The sequence below is a fragment of the Colobus angolensis genome, unplaced genomic scaffold, assembly GCF_000951035.1.
Source record: "Colobus angolensis palliatus isolate OR3802 unplaced genomic scaffold, Cang.pa_1.0 Scaffold377, whole genome shotgun sequence".
Classification (NCBI taxonomy): Eukaryota; Metazoa; Chordata; class Mammalia; order Primates; family Cercopithecidae; genus Colobus; species Colobus angolensis.
Window position 1 is genome coordinate 727,876 of NW_012117121.1, and position 13,080 is coordinate 740,955.

At 55.0% G+C, this 13,080-nt stretch overlaps 1 protein-coding gene and 1 long non-coding RNA gene across 2 annotated transcripts; one reads left to right on the top strand and one right to left on the bottom strand.

Annotated features, from left to right (window-relative positions):
• Positions 1 to 9,003: 9,003 nt before the first annotated feature.
• On the bottom strand, positions 9,004 to 11,223 carry SPPL2C (signal peptide peptidase like 2C). The gene has a single exon (XM_011953908.1). It carries the CDS (start codon positions 11,158 to 11,160, stop codon positions 9,115 to 9,117), a length of 2,046 nt encoding a protein of 681 aa, XP_011809298.1. The 5' UTR covers positions 11,161 to 11,223; the 3' UTR covers positions 9,004 to 9,114.
• Positions 11,224 to 11,314: 91 nt separating this feature from the next.
• LOC105520284 lies at positions 11,315 to 12,712 on the top strand. Its single transcript, XR_001003105.1, has 2 exons — positions 11,315 to 11,426; positions 11,902 to 12,712. It is a non-coding gene; the product is annotated as an uncharacterized LOC105520284 (long non-coding RNA).
• The last annotated feature ends 368 nt before the right edge of the window (positions 12,713 to 13,080 follow it).

Below are 13,080 nucleotides of genomic sequence, written 5' to 3' on the forward strand. Positions count from 1 at the left end.
AAAAAATGACTGGATGGAAATAAACCAAAAGTTTATAGTAATTGTGGATTTTTTTCTACTTTCCTGTGCTTTCTAATTTTCCTCTAGAGTACAATCAATAACAGTGGAAAGAAGTCCCTGGAGCCCAGTGCAGTGGCTGAACTGAGAATACACTCACTGACTGTTGCAACCAAGACTCCAGTTCTTGCCTCTCTCCCTGACTCCCCATACCCACCTCTCCCCTGCAGGAAAGAATACCCGGCAGGCTAGGGGGCTTTCGTTGTTGGGTTATATCTTCATCTTGTCTACTCTGTGAGCCATTTACTTCTCAGGCACAGCTCTGGGTGCAAGGGCAGCCTGTGCCACAGATGTCTGTTGTACAGTGGATTCACATCTGTGGCTGCTGTAATAGATGACCACACGCCTGATGGCTTCAAACAACAGAAATATATCCTGTCACAGCTCTGCGGGCCAGAAGTCTAATCAGGATCACTGGGCCGAAATCAAGGGGTCAGCAGGGCTGTGCTCCCTCCAAAAGCTCTAGGGGGAAATTCATTCCTTACCCCTTCCAACTCATGGTGGCTGCCAGCAGTCCTTGGCTTGTGGCCACATCACTCCAATTTGCCTCCATCACCACATTGCCTTCTCCTCTTCAATGTGTGTAATCCTGCTCTCTCCTCCATCTCTCTGTCTCTATTTATTTATTCATTTATTGAGACAGAGTATTGCTCTGTTGCCCAGGCTGGAGTGCAGTAGCACAATCTCGGCTCGCTGCAACCTCCACCTCCAGAGTTCAAGCAATTTTCCTGCCTCAGCCTCCCAAGTAGCTGGGATTACAGGCACCTACCACCATGCTCTGTTAATTTTTGTATTTTTAGTAGAGACGGGGTTTCCCTATGTTGTCCAGGCTGGTTTCAAACTCCTGACCTCAGGTGATCCACCTGCCTTGGCTTCCCAAAGTCTGGGATTACAGGCATGAGCCACCGCACCCTGCCCTCTCTCTCTCTTTCTCTCTCTCTCTTTTTTTTTTTTTAACTGAGATGGAGTCTCACTCTGTCACCCGGGGCTGGGGTGCAGTGATGCGATCTCCCCTCACTGCAACCTCCACCTCCGGGATTCAAGCGATTCTCTCCTGCCTCAGCCTCCGGAGTAGCTGGGATTACAGACATGCGCCACCATGCCTGGCTAATTTTTGTTTTTAGTAGAGACAGGGTTTCACTGTGTTGGCCAGTTTGGTCTCAAACTCCTGACCTCAAGTGATCTGCCTGCCTCAGGCTCCCAAAGTGCTGGAATTATAGGCATAAGCCACTGCACCCAGCTTCTCCTCTGTCTCTCTGTCTCCCCCTCTCTCTCATAAGGGCCCAAGTGCTTGCATTTAGGGCCCACTAGGACGATAGAGGATTATCTCCCCGTCTCAGGATCCTTCGCTTAGTCACGTCCGCAAAGTCCTTTCTCCTTTACTCCCTTTCATGCAAGGTAATGATCATAGGTTCCAAATTTTTTTGGGGGGACATTATTCAATGTGTCACAACTGGCTTTAAGGATTAAGCAAGGTAGGTGGAGACCAGAGCCCCTTGGCTCACGCTCTCGGGCTGCCCCGGGGGATGGCCGGGAAGAGAACCTGGGCTGTGATGGATGAGGGCTCTTCTCAGTTGTGGCCCCTCCTGCCTGAGTTCACTACAGTGTCTGGGTCAAGTCGGGAACGGCAGGCAGGGCCAAGCCTGGGTCCAGGCTGGACAAGGGACTGAGGGTTTTGCTCAGAGAAGTTCTTTTCTCTCTGGACCCAGGGGTCTCCTGCATTAAGAAGACCCAGTACGTGGGGGAATTTGGGGGCTGCACGAAGCAGCCTCTGAAAGGCAAACCAGAAAGCGTCTCCTGTTTACAAAGGGTTTCTGTGTTAGTTCCCAGGTTCTTGGTTGCCTTGGGCTTGTTACTGGGTCTGCTGTGTGACCTTGGGAAGGCTGCTTTCCCTCTCTGTCCTCAGTTCTGGATGGTCACTGGAGGCTTTGCCAACACCATTATTCAGATCTCATTGCAATCCCCCAAACCCCACCAATCTTTGCTGCCATTCAAGTCTTTGAGAGCCTGGGGAATACTACTTAAAGGCATTTCTTAGAACAAGGTCTCAGGTCAGGCTCAGTGGCTCACGCCTGTAATCCCAACACTTTGGGAGGCCAAGGCGAGAGGATTGTTTGAGCCTAGGAGACCAGCTTGGGCAACATGGCAAAACCCGATCTCTACAAAAAATACACAAAGATTAGCCGGGTGTGGTGGCACATGCCTGTAGTTCCAGGTACTGGGGAGGCTGAGGTGGGAGGATCACCTGAGCCTGGGAGGTTGAGGCTGCAGTGGGCTGTGATCATGCCACTGCACACCAGCCTTGGCAACAGAGCAAGACCCTGTCTCAAAAAACAAACAAACCAACCAAACCAAAACAAAACAAAAACAAAACCCCAAAACATCTCAGATTTTAGCAGTCCAAGGTTCTCCCAGCAGCAGCCCCAGCCATCTGCTTCCCTTCCAGGCCCCGTTGAGGTGTCTCTGAGAATGCTTCCTGTCACCCTCCCTAGGGCCAGGAGGGAGGTGTTAAACCTGGACCTAACTTCCAGACCCGGAAGGGCTCTAGACAAGGTTCCAGCAGCTGCAAGTTGGGTCTGCAGAAGAGCGACCCCAAAGATAAAACTAAGTATCTGAAAAGTAAAGCAATGGTGGGCAGGGTTTTGTTTACAAACACAGCGAACAGTGATGGCATCCATGTCCGGAACCTATTCCGTGTGTGTGGATGGGGAGGCAGGGTGCCTGCTGACCCGCAGGGACAAGGACTGGGTCTGGACCTGGGGGTGGGGGTGGGGAGGATATGGGGAGTCTCCCCCTCTCTGGTACAAATAGTCCAGGAACTGAGGGGCCTGAGGAGACTTATTCATGGTGGTGTGATTCTATGGGGTGGGGTAAGTGTCAGGGCATGGACCATCTTCAGGCATTAAGGACATTCAGTGATGCTGTTTTGGGCTATTTCATTCCATAAAATATCAAAATACCCTCCTCCAGGGCACCTCACCCTTCTAACAACACAGATTCGAAAGTGTTAATTACCCTGGAGCACAATAGGGGCTTCAGAACTCTGCTAATTGCTAGTTTATTATACATATTTTAAATATCATTCTTGATTATCCCCAAATTCCGTGTGCCCCGCTTGCTCTTATCTTCCTGGCCAGCAGGTGGCAGCACAGGAGCATTCAAGATTCAGGGTTGCAGGAAAAAAGGCGCAAAACGTTGGTGGTTCAGTTAAACTGCAGGGACCCCACTTCCTGGTTCTGTGGTGGTGCCCTGCTTACCACCAGGCACCCACCCACACACCACATCCCAGTGAGCGTGGGCAGGGGAGACCAAGGGAAGAGGATGACTCCACCTCTGGGAGCTCATTTGGGGAAGACGGCATCTGGGGGTATGTCGAGTGCTGTCCTGGAAACTTTTTCCCCAAACCTGGGTCACATGTAATGAGATAATGCATTTATCTGCCCTGCTATAAGTGCTTAGCCAGTATTAGCTGTTCATACACATACTTCACTTCATTTAATCCTTACAACAAACCATTAGGTGAGTCTTAGCAGTCCATTTTACAGATGAGAAAATTGAGGCTCAGAAGGTTGGCTTCTGTTGTCCAGCATCACATGACAAGAGAAAGCAATGTGGGGCTTTGAACCCAGGTCTCAAAGTCCAGCTGTGCTCTCCTTCTAACTGGCAAGCGGATAGATGCTGAATCACAAAACTTTATCAAACAACACACACAGATACTTCTCAAGGAGAATGTGGGGCTATACCTCCCAAGGGGACACAGGGCACAGGAGTGGGTAGGCCCAGAGTTTTCCTGGGGGAGGTGTGATTTCAGAGGAACATGGGTTAGAGACCAGGGTGTGTGGAGGGAGGGGATGTTGAGGACGAGAGCTGGTCCCAGCTGCTGGGCTGGGAGGCAGGAGACCAGACTTGCATTTCGTTTCTACTGTCCCATTGCTGTGTGACCTTGGGCAGGTCCTGGCCCTCTCTGGGCTTTCCTTTCCTCATTTGTGGATGAGAGCATCTCATAGGTCCTTGCTGGTCCCCACCATCCCAGAAATCCAGAAGCTCCAGTACTAAACCCTCTCATGAACAAAAGAGAGCCAAGCCCATGCCTCATGAAGCTGGTGCTGGGATTAACCAAGGCCACAGACAGAAATGTCAGTTGGCCTGCGTAAAACAGCTCAGCCCTGAGGTTGGGCCACATGGGGCCCTGGGGGCAGCCTCGAGGAGGCTATTCCTGCCCTGGTCCCACCTGAGGGTTCACCCATCACAGGTGAGGCTGTCTAGGAAGCAGATGCTGTGGTGGTTAGTAGTGGAGTCAGGAGGAAGCAGCTTGCAGCACGGGGAGCTGGCAGCCTGGGACACAGGCCTGTGCTGCCTCTGCCAGCCCATGGGATCAGAGCAAAGACCACTGTGGGTGGAGACGGCCAGGGCCCGGGGCCCTGTCTTGCTCAGCCTCTAATCGGCCCTTTGTGCCCCCTACCCTGAAGAGTGTGAGTGAGCCGGGCTAGAAAGCTGAGGTGTCCTCAGGAGGCTGTCCTCGAACCACACTCCTCAGAGCAGCTGGGCAGTGAGTTCTGTCTCGAAGGGGGACCTGTCCCATCAGGAAAGGGGTAGGCCTGTGGGGGGCCTTGACCACCCTGTCCTTCAGGGTGGGAAATCCAGGAATCAGCACCCCCACTCCCGTAGGCCCAGGAAAGGCCTGGTGGGGAAAGGCTGGATCTGTAGGGAACCACACGCAACAGGTCAGAGCCCAGGGGTGTGTGTGCGTGTGTGTGTGTGTGCACGTGCTGGGTGTGCACAGGTGTGCACAAGGGCATGTGCACGTGTTCAGTACGGGTGCATGTGTGTGGATGTGCACATGGGTGTATGTGTGTGCAGGTATGGGGTGTGTGGGTGTGTGAAGTGTACAGCATGGGTGTGTGCCCATGTGTATGTGAATGGATGCATATGTGTGTGCATGCATGTGTGCATACGCACACGTGCAGTGTCCTGTGTCCCTCTGGCCTTCAGGCAGGGGCTTCCAGCTTTGGGCACCTCTGGCAGGTGGCAGCGTGGTCTAGCTGCCTGGAGTCGGCCCTGTTCTCTGGGAAGGGGACTGGCAGAGTAAGAGGAGGCTTCTGGGCAGGAACAGGGACATTGGGCCATCAGAAGGCACAGCAGCAGCAGCAGGGCAAGATCTAGGAGACTTGACTCTGTGCTGGGCGCTGGGCTCAGCTCCTCACCCATATGGCTTAGTACTTATCGCAACCCCTGGGGCAGGCAGTGTTATTACGCCCACTTTACGGTAAGGAGACTTTTGCATCCTCAAAGTCACACAGTTAGTAAGGGGGACATTCAGCCAGCCAGTGCATTCATACAACAGATGATTTATTGAGTACCTACTATGTCCCAGGTCCAGTGCATGAACAAAACAGGACGAAGTCTGCCTCAGAGGACATGCTAGAGATGGGGATCGGGGGTTGAGAAGCGTGGCGGTAAGTGAAGTTTGTTGGTTGGTAAAGTTGCTTCAGTTTTTCCTGCCCCAGACCAGGATTGGCCAGGGGAGCAAGGTAGAGGCTGAGTCTCCGGGTGTGGTCAGGTGGGCCCAGGGCTCAGGGAGGGGAGCCTGCAGGGCCCCCAGCTGAATGTGTGTGTCAGGATTGGAGGCAGGGCCCAATCCTTGGGCCCCCGGCACCTTGAAGCTTTGGTCTCCCTCTTTCCCACCTCCTCCTGGCCCTGCCAAGACAAGAGGCTGAAGCCAGACTCTAAAGGTGTTCAGCCTGGGGTGGGGGTGGGGTCCCTCAAAATGGCAGATGCCTGTTCCCACCCCAAACCTGTCAACTCAGAATCTGTCAGGCCGGGAATCCAGATTTTTGGCAGGTACCGCAGTGATTCTGACCGGCAGCCATGCTTGGGTAGCTCTTTCTAAACCCTCAAGCTGCCTCTCGACCCAGAGTCCTTGCCCAGCCCCATCTGTGAAATGGGCAGAGTCGCTGCAGAGTGTTCTTGGGAGGAAGAAGAAAGGTCCTGCCCATCACCTGCCTCCAGCCCCATCCCCACACTCCTTTCCTGGGCAGGGCGGAAGAGCTTGGAGGATGTAGGGGTGTGTGGGGGGACTCACATAGTTTTTCCAGTTCACACATAGAAGGCAGCTGTCCCTGTGTCTTCGCTTGGGCTTCCTGGGAATGAGCCTCAGGAGCATGCTGGGTGGGAGGTGCTGGGCAGTGGTCTCAGGGGAGATGCCTGACAGGGAGTGAGGGCTGTAGGAGGGTAAGGATGAAGCCGGGCCTCAGGGCCAGTCGGCTGCGGCCCCAGTGAGCCCTCAGGAACTCTGGAGCTGGGGTGTCCTTCATAGAGGTCCCCGACATTGGTCAGTCCTGGCTGTGGTCACACTGGGGAACCAGCACGGGGAGGGGGTGGTGAAACTTGGGTGACCAGGATGACTTCCCAGTGAGAAGCAGAGCTGAGAGCTACCTGGGCACCGTGATGCCACTGCACCCTGGGCTGCTGTCCACCCCAGGCCTGGCCTTAGGACCCTGTGAGCACCTCAGTTCTGCTGCCCAAGCACCGTGCAGCAAGCTGGGGGTTGGGGAAGAGGAGTGGAGGCAGCAGATCCAGGCCTTGTACGCCCTCACCTCCCCATCAGGTCTGGATGCTGGGAAGGGGGAGGCCTCCCGACCCAGACCCTCCCTGAATTCCCTCTCCTTGGAGGCAGGCATTGGCCTCCCTGCAGGCCTGCGGAGCTCCAGGCCTGCATCCTCAGAGCCCTCAGACTGTGGATTTTTGGGAAAGAGAAGTTTCTTCATCCTGACCTCCTGCCTTGGGGGATGTGGGGACTGGGGGGGCCAGGAGGCCTCGGCTCTGTCCAGCCCTTCCCCTCAGGCCTGGCAGAGGGTGCAGCTGCCCTCGGCAGGCCCTGTGACGCAGGCCAGCAGCAGGGAGGCTGCCCAGGCTGGGGCTGAGCCAGGGCCTGCAGAGGGCCCTCTGTCCAGGCCAGATGGCCTCTGCTCCAGTGGGAGGGGCTGCCAACACCTCCACAGTGGCCTGGCCAGGTTCTCTAAGCTTCCTTTGTCCAGTGGGGCCTTCAGCTGCTGTGTACCGAGGGGCTGCACTTCCTCCCCGGCAAGCAGGGCTTTGAGATGCCCACCCCCTGCACTGCCTCTCTGGGCCTCTCTCCCCACTCCAGGGCCCACCTAGGCCCACCAAGTCTCACATCAACACGGACCAAGGCCCTGTAGGAAGCCTGTGAGGTGGCCTGGGCGGCAGGGCCTTGCTCATAGCATCCCCTCCTCTGCAGTTCAGGCTGGCCAACTCCTCATTCATTCATTCATCCATCCATTCATTCCTCCAGCAAATAAAACAAGCACCTGTAACACTGCCGGGCCTGTTCTGAGCCCTGAAACTACACAGATGAACAAGATGGGCAAGGCCCCTGGCTTCCAAAGCTGACCCTCTACTGGGGAAGACTGGAAAACTAAGAAACACGGTGCCTGGTCGTGTGACTGAGACAGGGATGCTTTAGGAAAGGCTGCAAAGAGGAAGAGCCAGCCAAGCCAAGTTCATGGGGTGTGGTAAGGAAGGGGCAGAAAGATAGTTCCAAGTAGAGGAAAAAGCATGGGGGGTGTGGTGGGTCTGGCGTGTGCTTGTGGCAGTAGGGGTTTGGAGGGGTGGAAGAGGGCTGTTGGGCTGGAACCCCAAGGCCTTGTAGGAACTGGGTTTGATTCTGCAAGGCTTTCACTAGGGGAGCAACACAAACATAGCCCACGTGCAGGGGGCTCTTTGGACAGGCAGGGCATTGTGCCAATCTCCTGACATAGGCCAACTCATTCAAACTTCCCGAAAACCAGATGGTAGGTCCTATTATCCCATTTCACAGACAAGAAAACGGAAGCACTGAACGGGTAAGTCATTTGCTCAGTGAGATACTCCATGTCAGTGGTAGGGCTGGGATTTGTGATAGGCAGCCTGGCTGTAGAGCCCTAACCACTGAACCACACTGCCTCTTGGGATACACTTTCCTCCCCTCCAAAAATGCCTCCTCCAGGAAGCCTTCTCATCCCAGAGTTTGTCTGCTCTGATTAAGCAACACATCAGCACCCTACCTGGCCTAAAAGCCTGTAAAGTCCTTAGGAGGTCATCTTGTCCATGCCCCTGCCTCCAGATGGACATGGTATTATAAGTCTCATTTTGCAGATGAGACTACAGAGACCAAAAGAGGCTTAAACATTACCTAGAGTCAGTGAGGGAGGCCATGGTCTCCTGAATTCTTCCACCCTGGCCCCAACTTCTCCAACCCCCCCGCCCTCTTTGAGACAATTCTAAGGTTGTTTCTTGTCTGCCCACCCCTCCCCCAGCTAGACAGAGGCCTTCCCTGTGCCCACCACATGGCGGTGCACACAGTAGGGGCATACTCAATGTCTGAAGATGGAATGGGTGGTGCTTACAGGAACGTGCTGGACTTGGTGCTGCTGCCTGGGAATCTTAAGCAGAGACATTTTGCAGAACGGATGTGAGCTGAGGAGGAAAGGATGCTTAGGAGTTTTCCAGTGAGTCAGGGAGCCAGGTTGGAGTGCTTCTGTCTGGAGAGGGAAGTGCATCCCAGCTGGAGGGAACAGCAAATGCAGAGAGAGCGGGTGGGGAGGACAAGGAGTTCCGTCTGACCTGAGCATGGAGAGAAGATGGGCCATGAGCCTAGGGTGGGTGGCAGGGATGGTATGGGGGGCTGTGTGCCATGCTAAGAAGCTGCCGCTCTGGATTGGGAAGGGATTGGGCAGGCAGGTAGAGGGGAGTAGCTGCCCAGTGAGCCCTGGATGCAAATCCAAACCTTGCTGCTTGAACTTGCGCAAGTCATAGGCCCTCTTGGAGCCTCAGTTTCCCCCCTTCATTATTTGGGGGTGGTGCCCATTCCTAAGGATGCTCCGAGCCCTGTACACACTTATTCTGTGGTTGCTGCTCTCTTGCACTCCCAACAAACAGAGAGGCTCCTTGGGTAGATATGAAATCTCTTTAATGCCCTGATTTATTGTTGCCAAGCATGGCTTTGCTCTGCAATGTTCCACCAGCCCTTTGAGAGGCGTGTGTCTCAGGGCCTCCAGTTCACAAGGGAGCCTGGGTCGACATGCTCTTTCTTACTTTCAAACCCTTCCTCTTGTGGAGTCCTGCCCAGGGCAGGCCAGCATCTTGGGCCTGGGCCTGGGCATGGACGTGGCCCAGCTCTGAGGGCGGGGGCATCAGGGGCATGAGTGGGATCAGCATGGCCATTGGCATCAGTTCCTCCGAGGCCCCAGGGGGGATGAAGGGCAGCTCATTAGGATCCAGGTGGGCCTCACTCCAGCCCTCGGAGCTATCACTGCGGTCCTCTGGATTGGTGGCTTCATTCTCAGACATGGTGACAATCTCAGTGGTGTCTTCTCCAGGGTTGCTGTCTAAGTCCCCTGCTCCTCGGCTGGTGCCTCTCTCAAGTGTGCTGGTTGTGTGGGCATCTGCTGCACCCTCCTGCTTCTGCCTAGAGTCAGCTGAAGGGGCACAGCCGAGCCCAGGCATCTTAGCTCTGCCCTGGCCAGTCCAGAAGAGGCTGAGCTCTTGGCGGCAGGCGGCCACAGCCAGGCTGGTGAGCAGGGTGCTGGACACTAGGTAGAGCAAGGCAGGTTGGCCCATCTGCATGAGGACCATGGCCATGAATGTGACCAGCAGGCCCACAGCATAGGCCACAGTGCAGGCCACGAAGTAGACCAGATGAGAGTGGACTTGCACATCAAAGCGGCAACAGTAAGCAACCAGGAAGCCAGGGACCACGATGTCACCAAAGCCAAGGATGGAGAAGGTCTGGCTGCACAGGGTCAAGGCGGAGACTCTTAGCCGGGGCACTTTCAGCACCATGGGCAGCCTCTCGTGGCTTGAAGACTCTGCAGGGCCTGAGGCGACCTGTGCCATGATGCTCTCACCAGTTTTGGTGAAGAAGGGGGTGACGAAGACAAAGAAGACGTCAAAGGCCAGCAGGGCCAGCAGGAAGGAGGAGCAGTTCTTGAGAGTGGGCAGCCGCACGCGGTGCAGGACAAATAGGCAGTAGGAAATGCCCAGTGCGTCCTGCAGGAGCCATGCCCAGCGGTCCTCGTTGCGGTAGACCACCCAGAAGATGATCACGGTTGCGCACAGGCTCGCCAGCAGCAGCGGGGGCAGTGGCAGAGAGGCCCAGAGGCCGTGCGGAGGGTTCTGGTATTGCCACAGGGGCAGGCGGCGCACCAAGGGTGACAGGCAGCTGTAGAGGCCAATGCCAGCACCCAGGCCAAAGATCCCGATGGTGACATAGACAAAGTGGTCGTAGAAGAAATAGAGCAGCAACATGAGCGAGCAGGACATGGTGATCACCAAGCCCGTCATGGCCGGTGTGAAGTCCACTGGGATGTCCTCATTATCTTCCTTCTGGGCTCCCTCAGCTGCTGCTGCTTCCCGCGGCCGACGGTGACCACCAGGCCCCCCTCCTCTTCGGGCACGGCGCCGCTGTAGCCGATTGGCTTCGGTCAGGCCGGCCCAGTAGCCACCTGCGGCCACCGTGCCCACAGCCAGGATGAAGATGACCAGCATGTTGTAGTCGATGATGGGCTCAGGGGGCACGTACATGGCCACACGGACGATGGCCTCCCCATGAGTGTGGCTGAGGATGTCCAGCATGTCAGTGTAGTGGAGCATAGCCACAGGGATGGTGAGGTCTGCCAGGGGCTGGCGGGGATCCTGGTGCACCAGGGTGGTGTCTGAGCACTGTTGGTCACTGACCCGGCCCACGATGAGCAGCCCGTGGGCACCTTGGCCCTGAGCCAGCCAGCCTTTCGTGTGGAAACTGCAGTTACCCGTCATGACCATGGCGGTGGTCTGGCGGAGGGGCCGCTGGCTGGGGGAGCTGAGCTGGGCCTGGTGGGGGGAATCCTCACCTGGGCACCAGGGTGCCTTGGTGCCGTCATACAGGGGAAGGAGTGGGGCGTGGTGCAGGTCCCGGGGGAGGGTGACGTAGTCGGAGCTGAACAGGATACAGTAGTCCTTGCTCCAATTCTCTGACACCACGTGGGCCACGCCGTACTTTCCTTGGGCCATGGTGCTGATCATGAGGAGGAAGCCCACGGGGAGGAGGAAGCCCAGGCACGCCATCCTCAGCTCCTATTGCAACATCCCCAGGCAGCAGCCCAATCCCCCTCCTAGGGGCGGGCGTGGCCCTTTGTCACAGAGCAGTCTGGACACCTATCCTGGAAACCAGGGCCACACCTACTTAGTCACAAAGCTGTGTGGTCCTCAGCCACAGGGCGCTGCTGTGGGGCACAGGGTCCCTCTAGAATGATGTCCCCCAACCCTGGGAGACCAGGGGAGAGGTCATCTGGACCCTGCTCTCTGCCCAGACCCTAGTGGGATTAGACCAGGTACTTTGAAATAAAAGGTGTGAGGATGGGGTCTGCAGGCCGGATAGGATTTGGAACCAACTTTTCTCCTTACCCATGGGAAACCCAGCCCAATGTCACTCCTCTCTAGGCCTGTTTCTTTAGCTGTAAAGAAATAAGGACGTTGGGCCAGAGAGTTTCTAAGGTCCCTTGGAGCTCTGAGCTCAGTAACATTGAGCACTTTTACTGAGGGCTTACTAGGTGCCAGGTACCCTTGCTGTACCTATTGTACAGCTGCAAGGAGGTGTCATTATAACTGCCCAGCCTGAGGCTGTCCCTCAAAATCGGTCCCCATTTCTACCAGGCGCATGACCAGAATTCATCTCCAACTCCACTTGCAGTTGGGAACAGACAGGTGACCAGGAGAAATTGAGCAAAAATGATGTGAACTCTTTACATCAGGGGCTTAGGCTGACAGACTGTGGGGCTCCTGGTTTACCCTCTTTCCCTTTTTCAGGAGTCAGAACAAGGACAGGCCTGTGATGTGTCTGTCTGTGACGAGGAGGACAATGTCCTAAGGAATGGAGAGGAAGAAAGTGAAGGGAGCCAGGTCCCTGGATGTCCATGTGAAACAGTAGCCCAGGATGTGCACTGTGGACTGCTACAAGAAAGAGAGAGACTTCATCTTCCTTAAGGCATTGATTTATCATGGGTCTCTTTGTTATAGCCACTTAACGTTACCTTAATACACCCACTTCATGGATAAGTAAAACTGAGGCTTGGAGAAGCTCACATTAACACAGCAAAGAAGGCTGGGACTTTTGTGCTGGTTAAATGGACCTTGATGTCTCCCAAATGTTTTCATGCTGGATGCTGAGCCACTCTCCTGGCTGCAACTCTGAGGCCAGGCAGACTTCCCGCTGGAAAGAGAACTCGAACACTGGTAAGAGGTGAATTTGAAGTCAGGAGCCCCAGGTTTTGGCTCTGCAGGTTGGCACCCAGCTCCGTGGTGTGTGCTCTCACAGGTCACCCGGGACCTCCTATCCAGGCCTCCTCAGGCCACGCATGATGGAGTGGAGTTGAGGAATGAGGTTTTCAAAGCAGTTAACATGTGGGAGAGTAACCCTGGGGCCTCCGGAACCAGAAGGGAGGGATTTAGGGGCTGGAGCTTGGCAGTCCAGGTTCCGTTGTCCTCATGTTCTCCCCACTGGCCTGGCCTGTCACTCCCGCCTCTGCATAAGTTGTCACATGGCATTCTCCCTGTGTGTCTCTGTGTCTCTTCTCTTCTTTATAAGGACATAGTCATAATGGATTAGGGCCCATCCTAATGAAACCATCTTAACTCGATTATGTCTGCAAACACCCTACTTCCAAATAAGGTCACATCGACAGGTACTGGGGTTTAGGACTTCAACATGACTTTTTGGGGGCACAATTGTGGACAGCCCCACAACACACATGTAATTTTAACCTCTAAGGAGTCAGCATGCTTATTTATTTATTTATTTATTTATTGAGACAGGGTCTTGCTGTGTTGCTTAGGCTGGAGTGCAGTGGCACGATCTCAGCTCACTTCAACCTCCACCTCCTGGTTTCAAGCATTTCTCTCCCCTCAGCCTCCCGAGTAGCTGGGATTACAGGCGTGTGCCACCATGCCCAGTTAATTTTTGTATTTTTAGTACAGATGGTGTCTCAC

Bases quoted from the DNA above. Each gene is read 5' to 3' on its own strand.
- SPPL2C (XM_011953908.1), bottom strand. From the start codon at position 11,160: ATGGCGTGCCTGGGCTTCCTCCTCCCCGTGGGCTTCCTCCTCATGATC.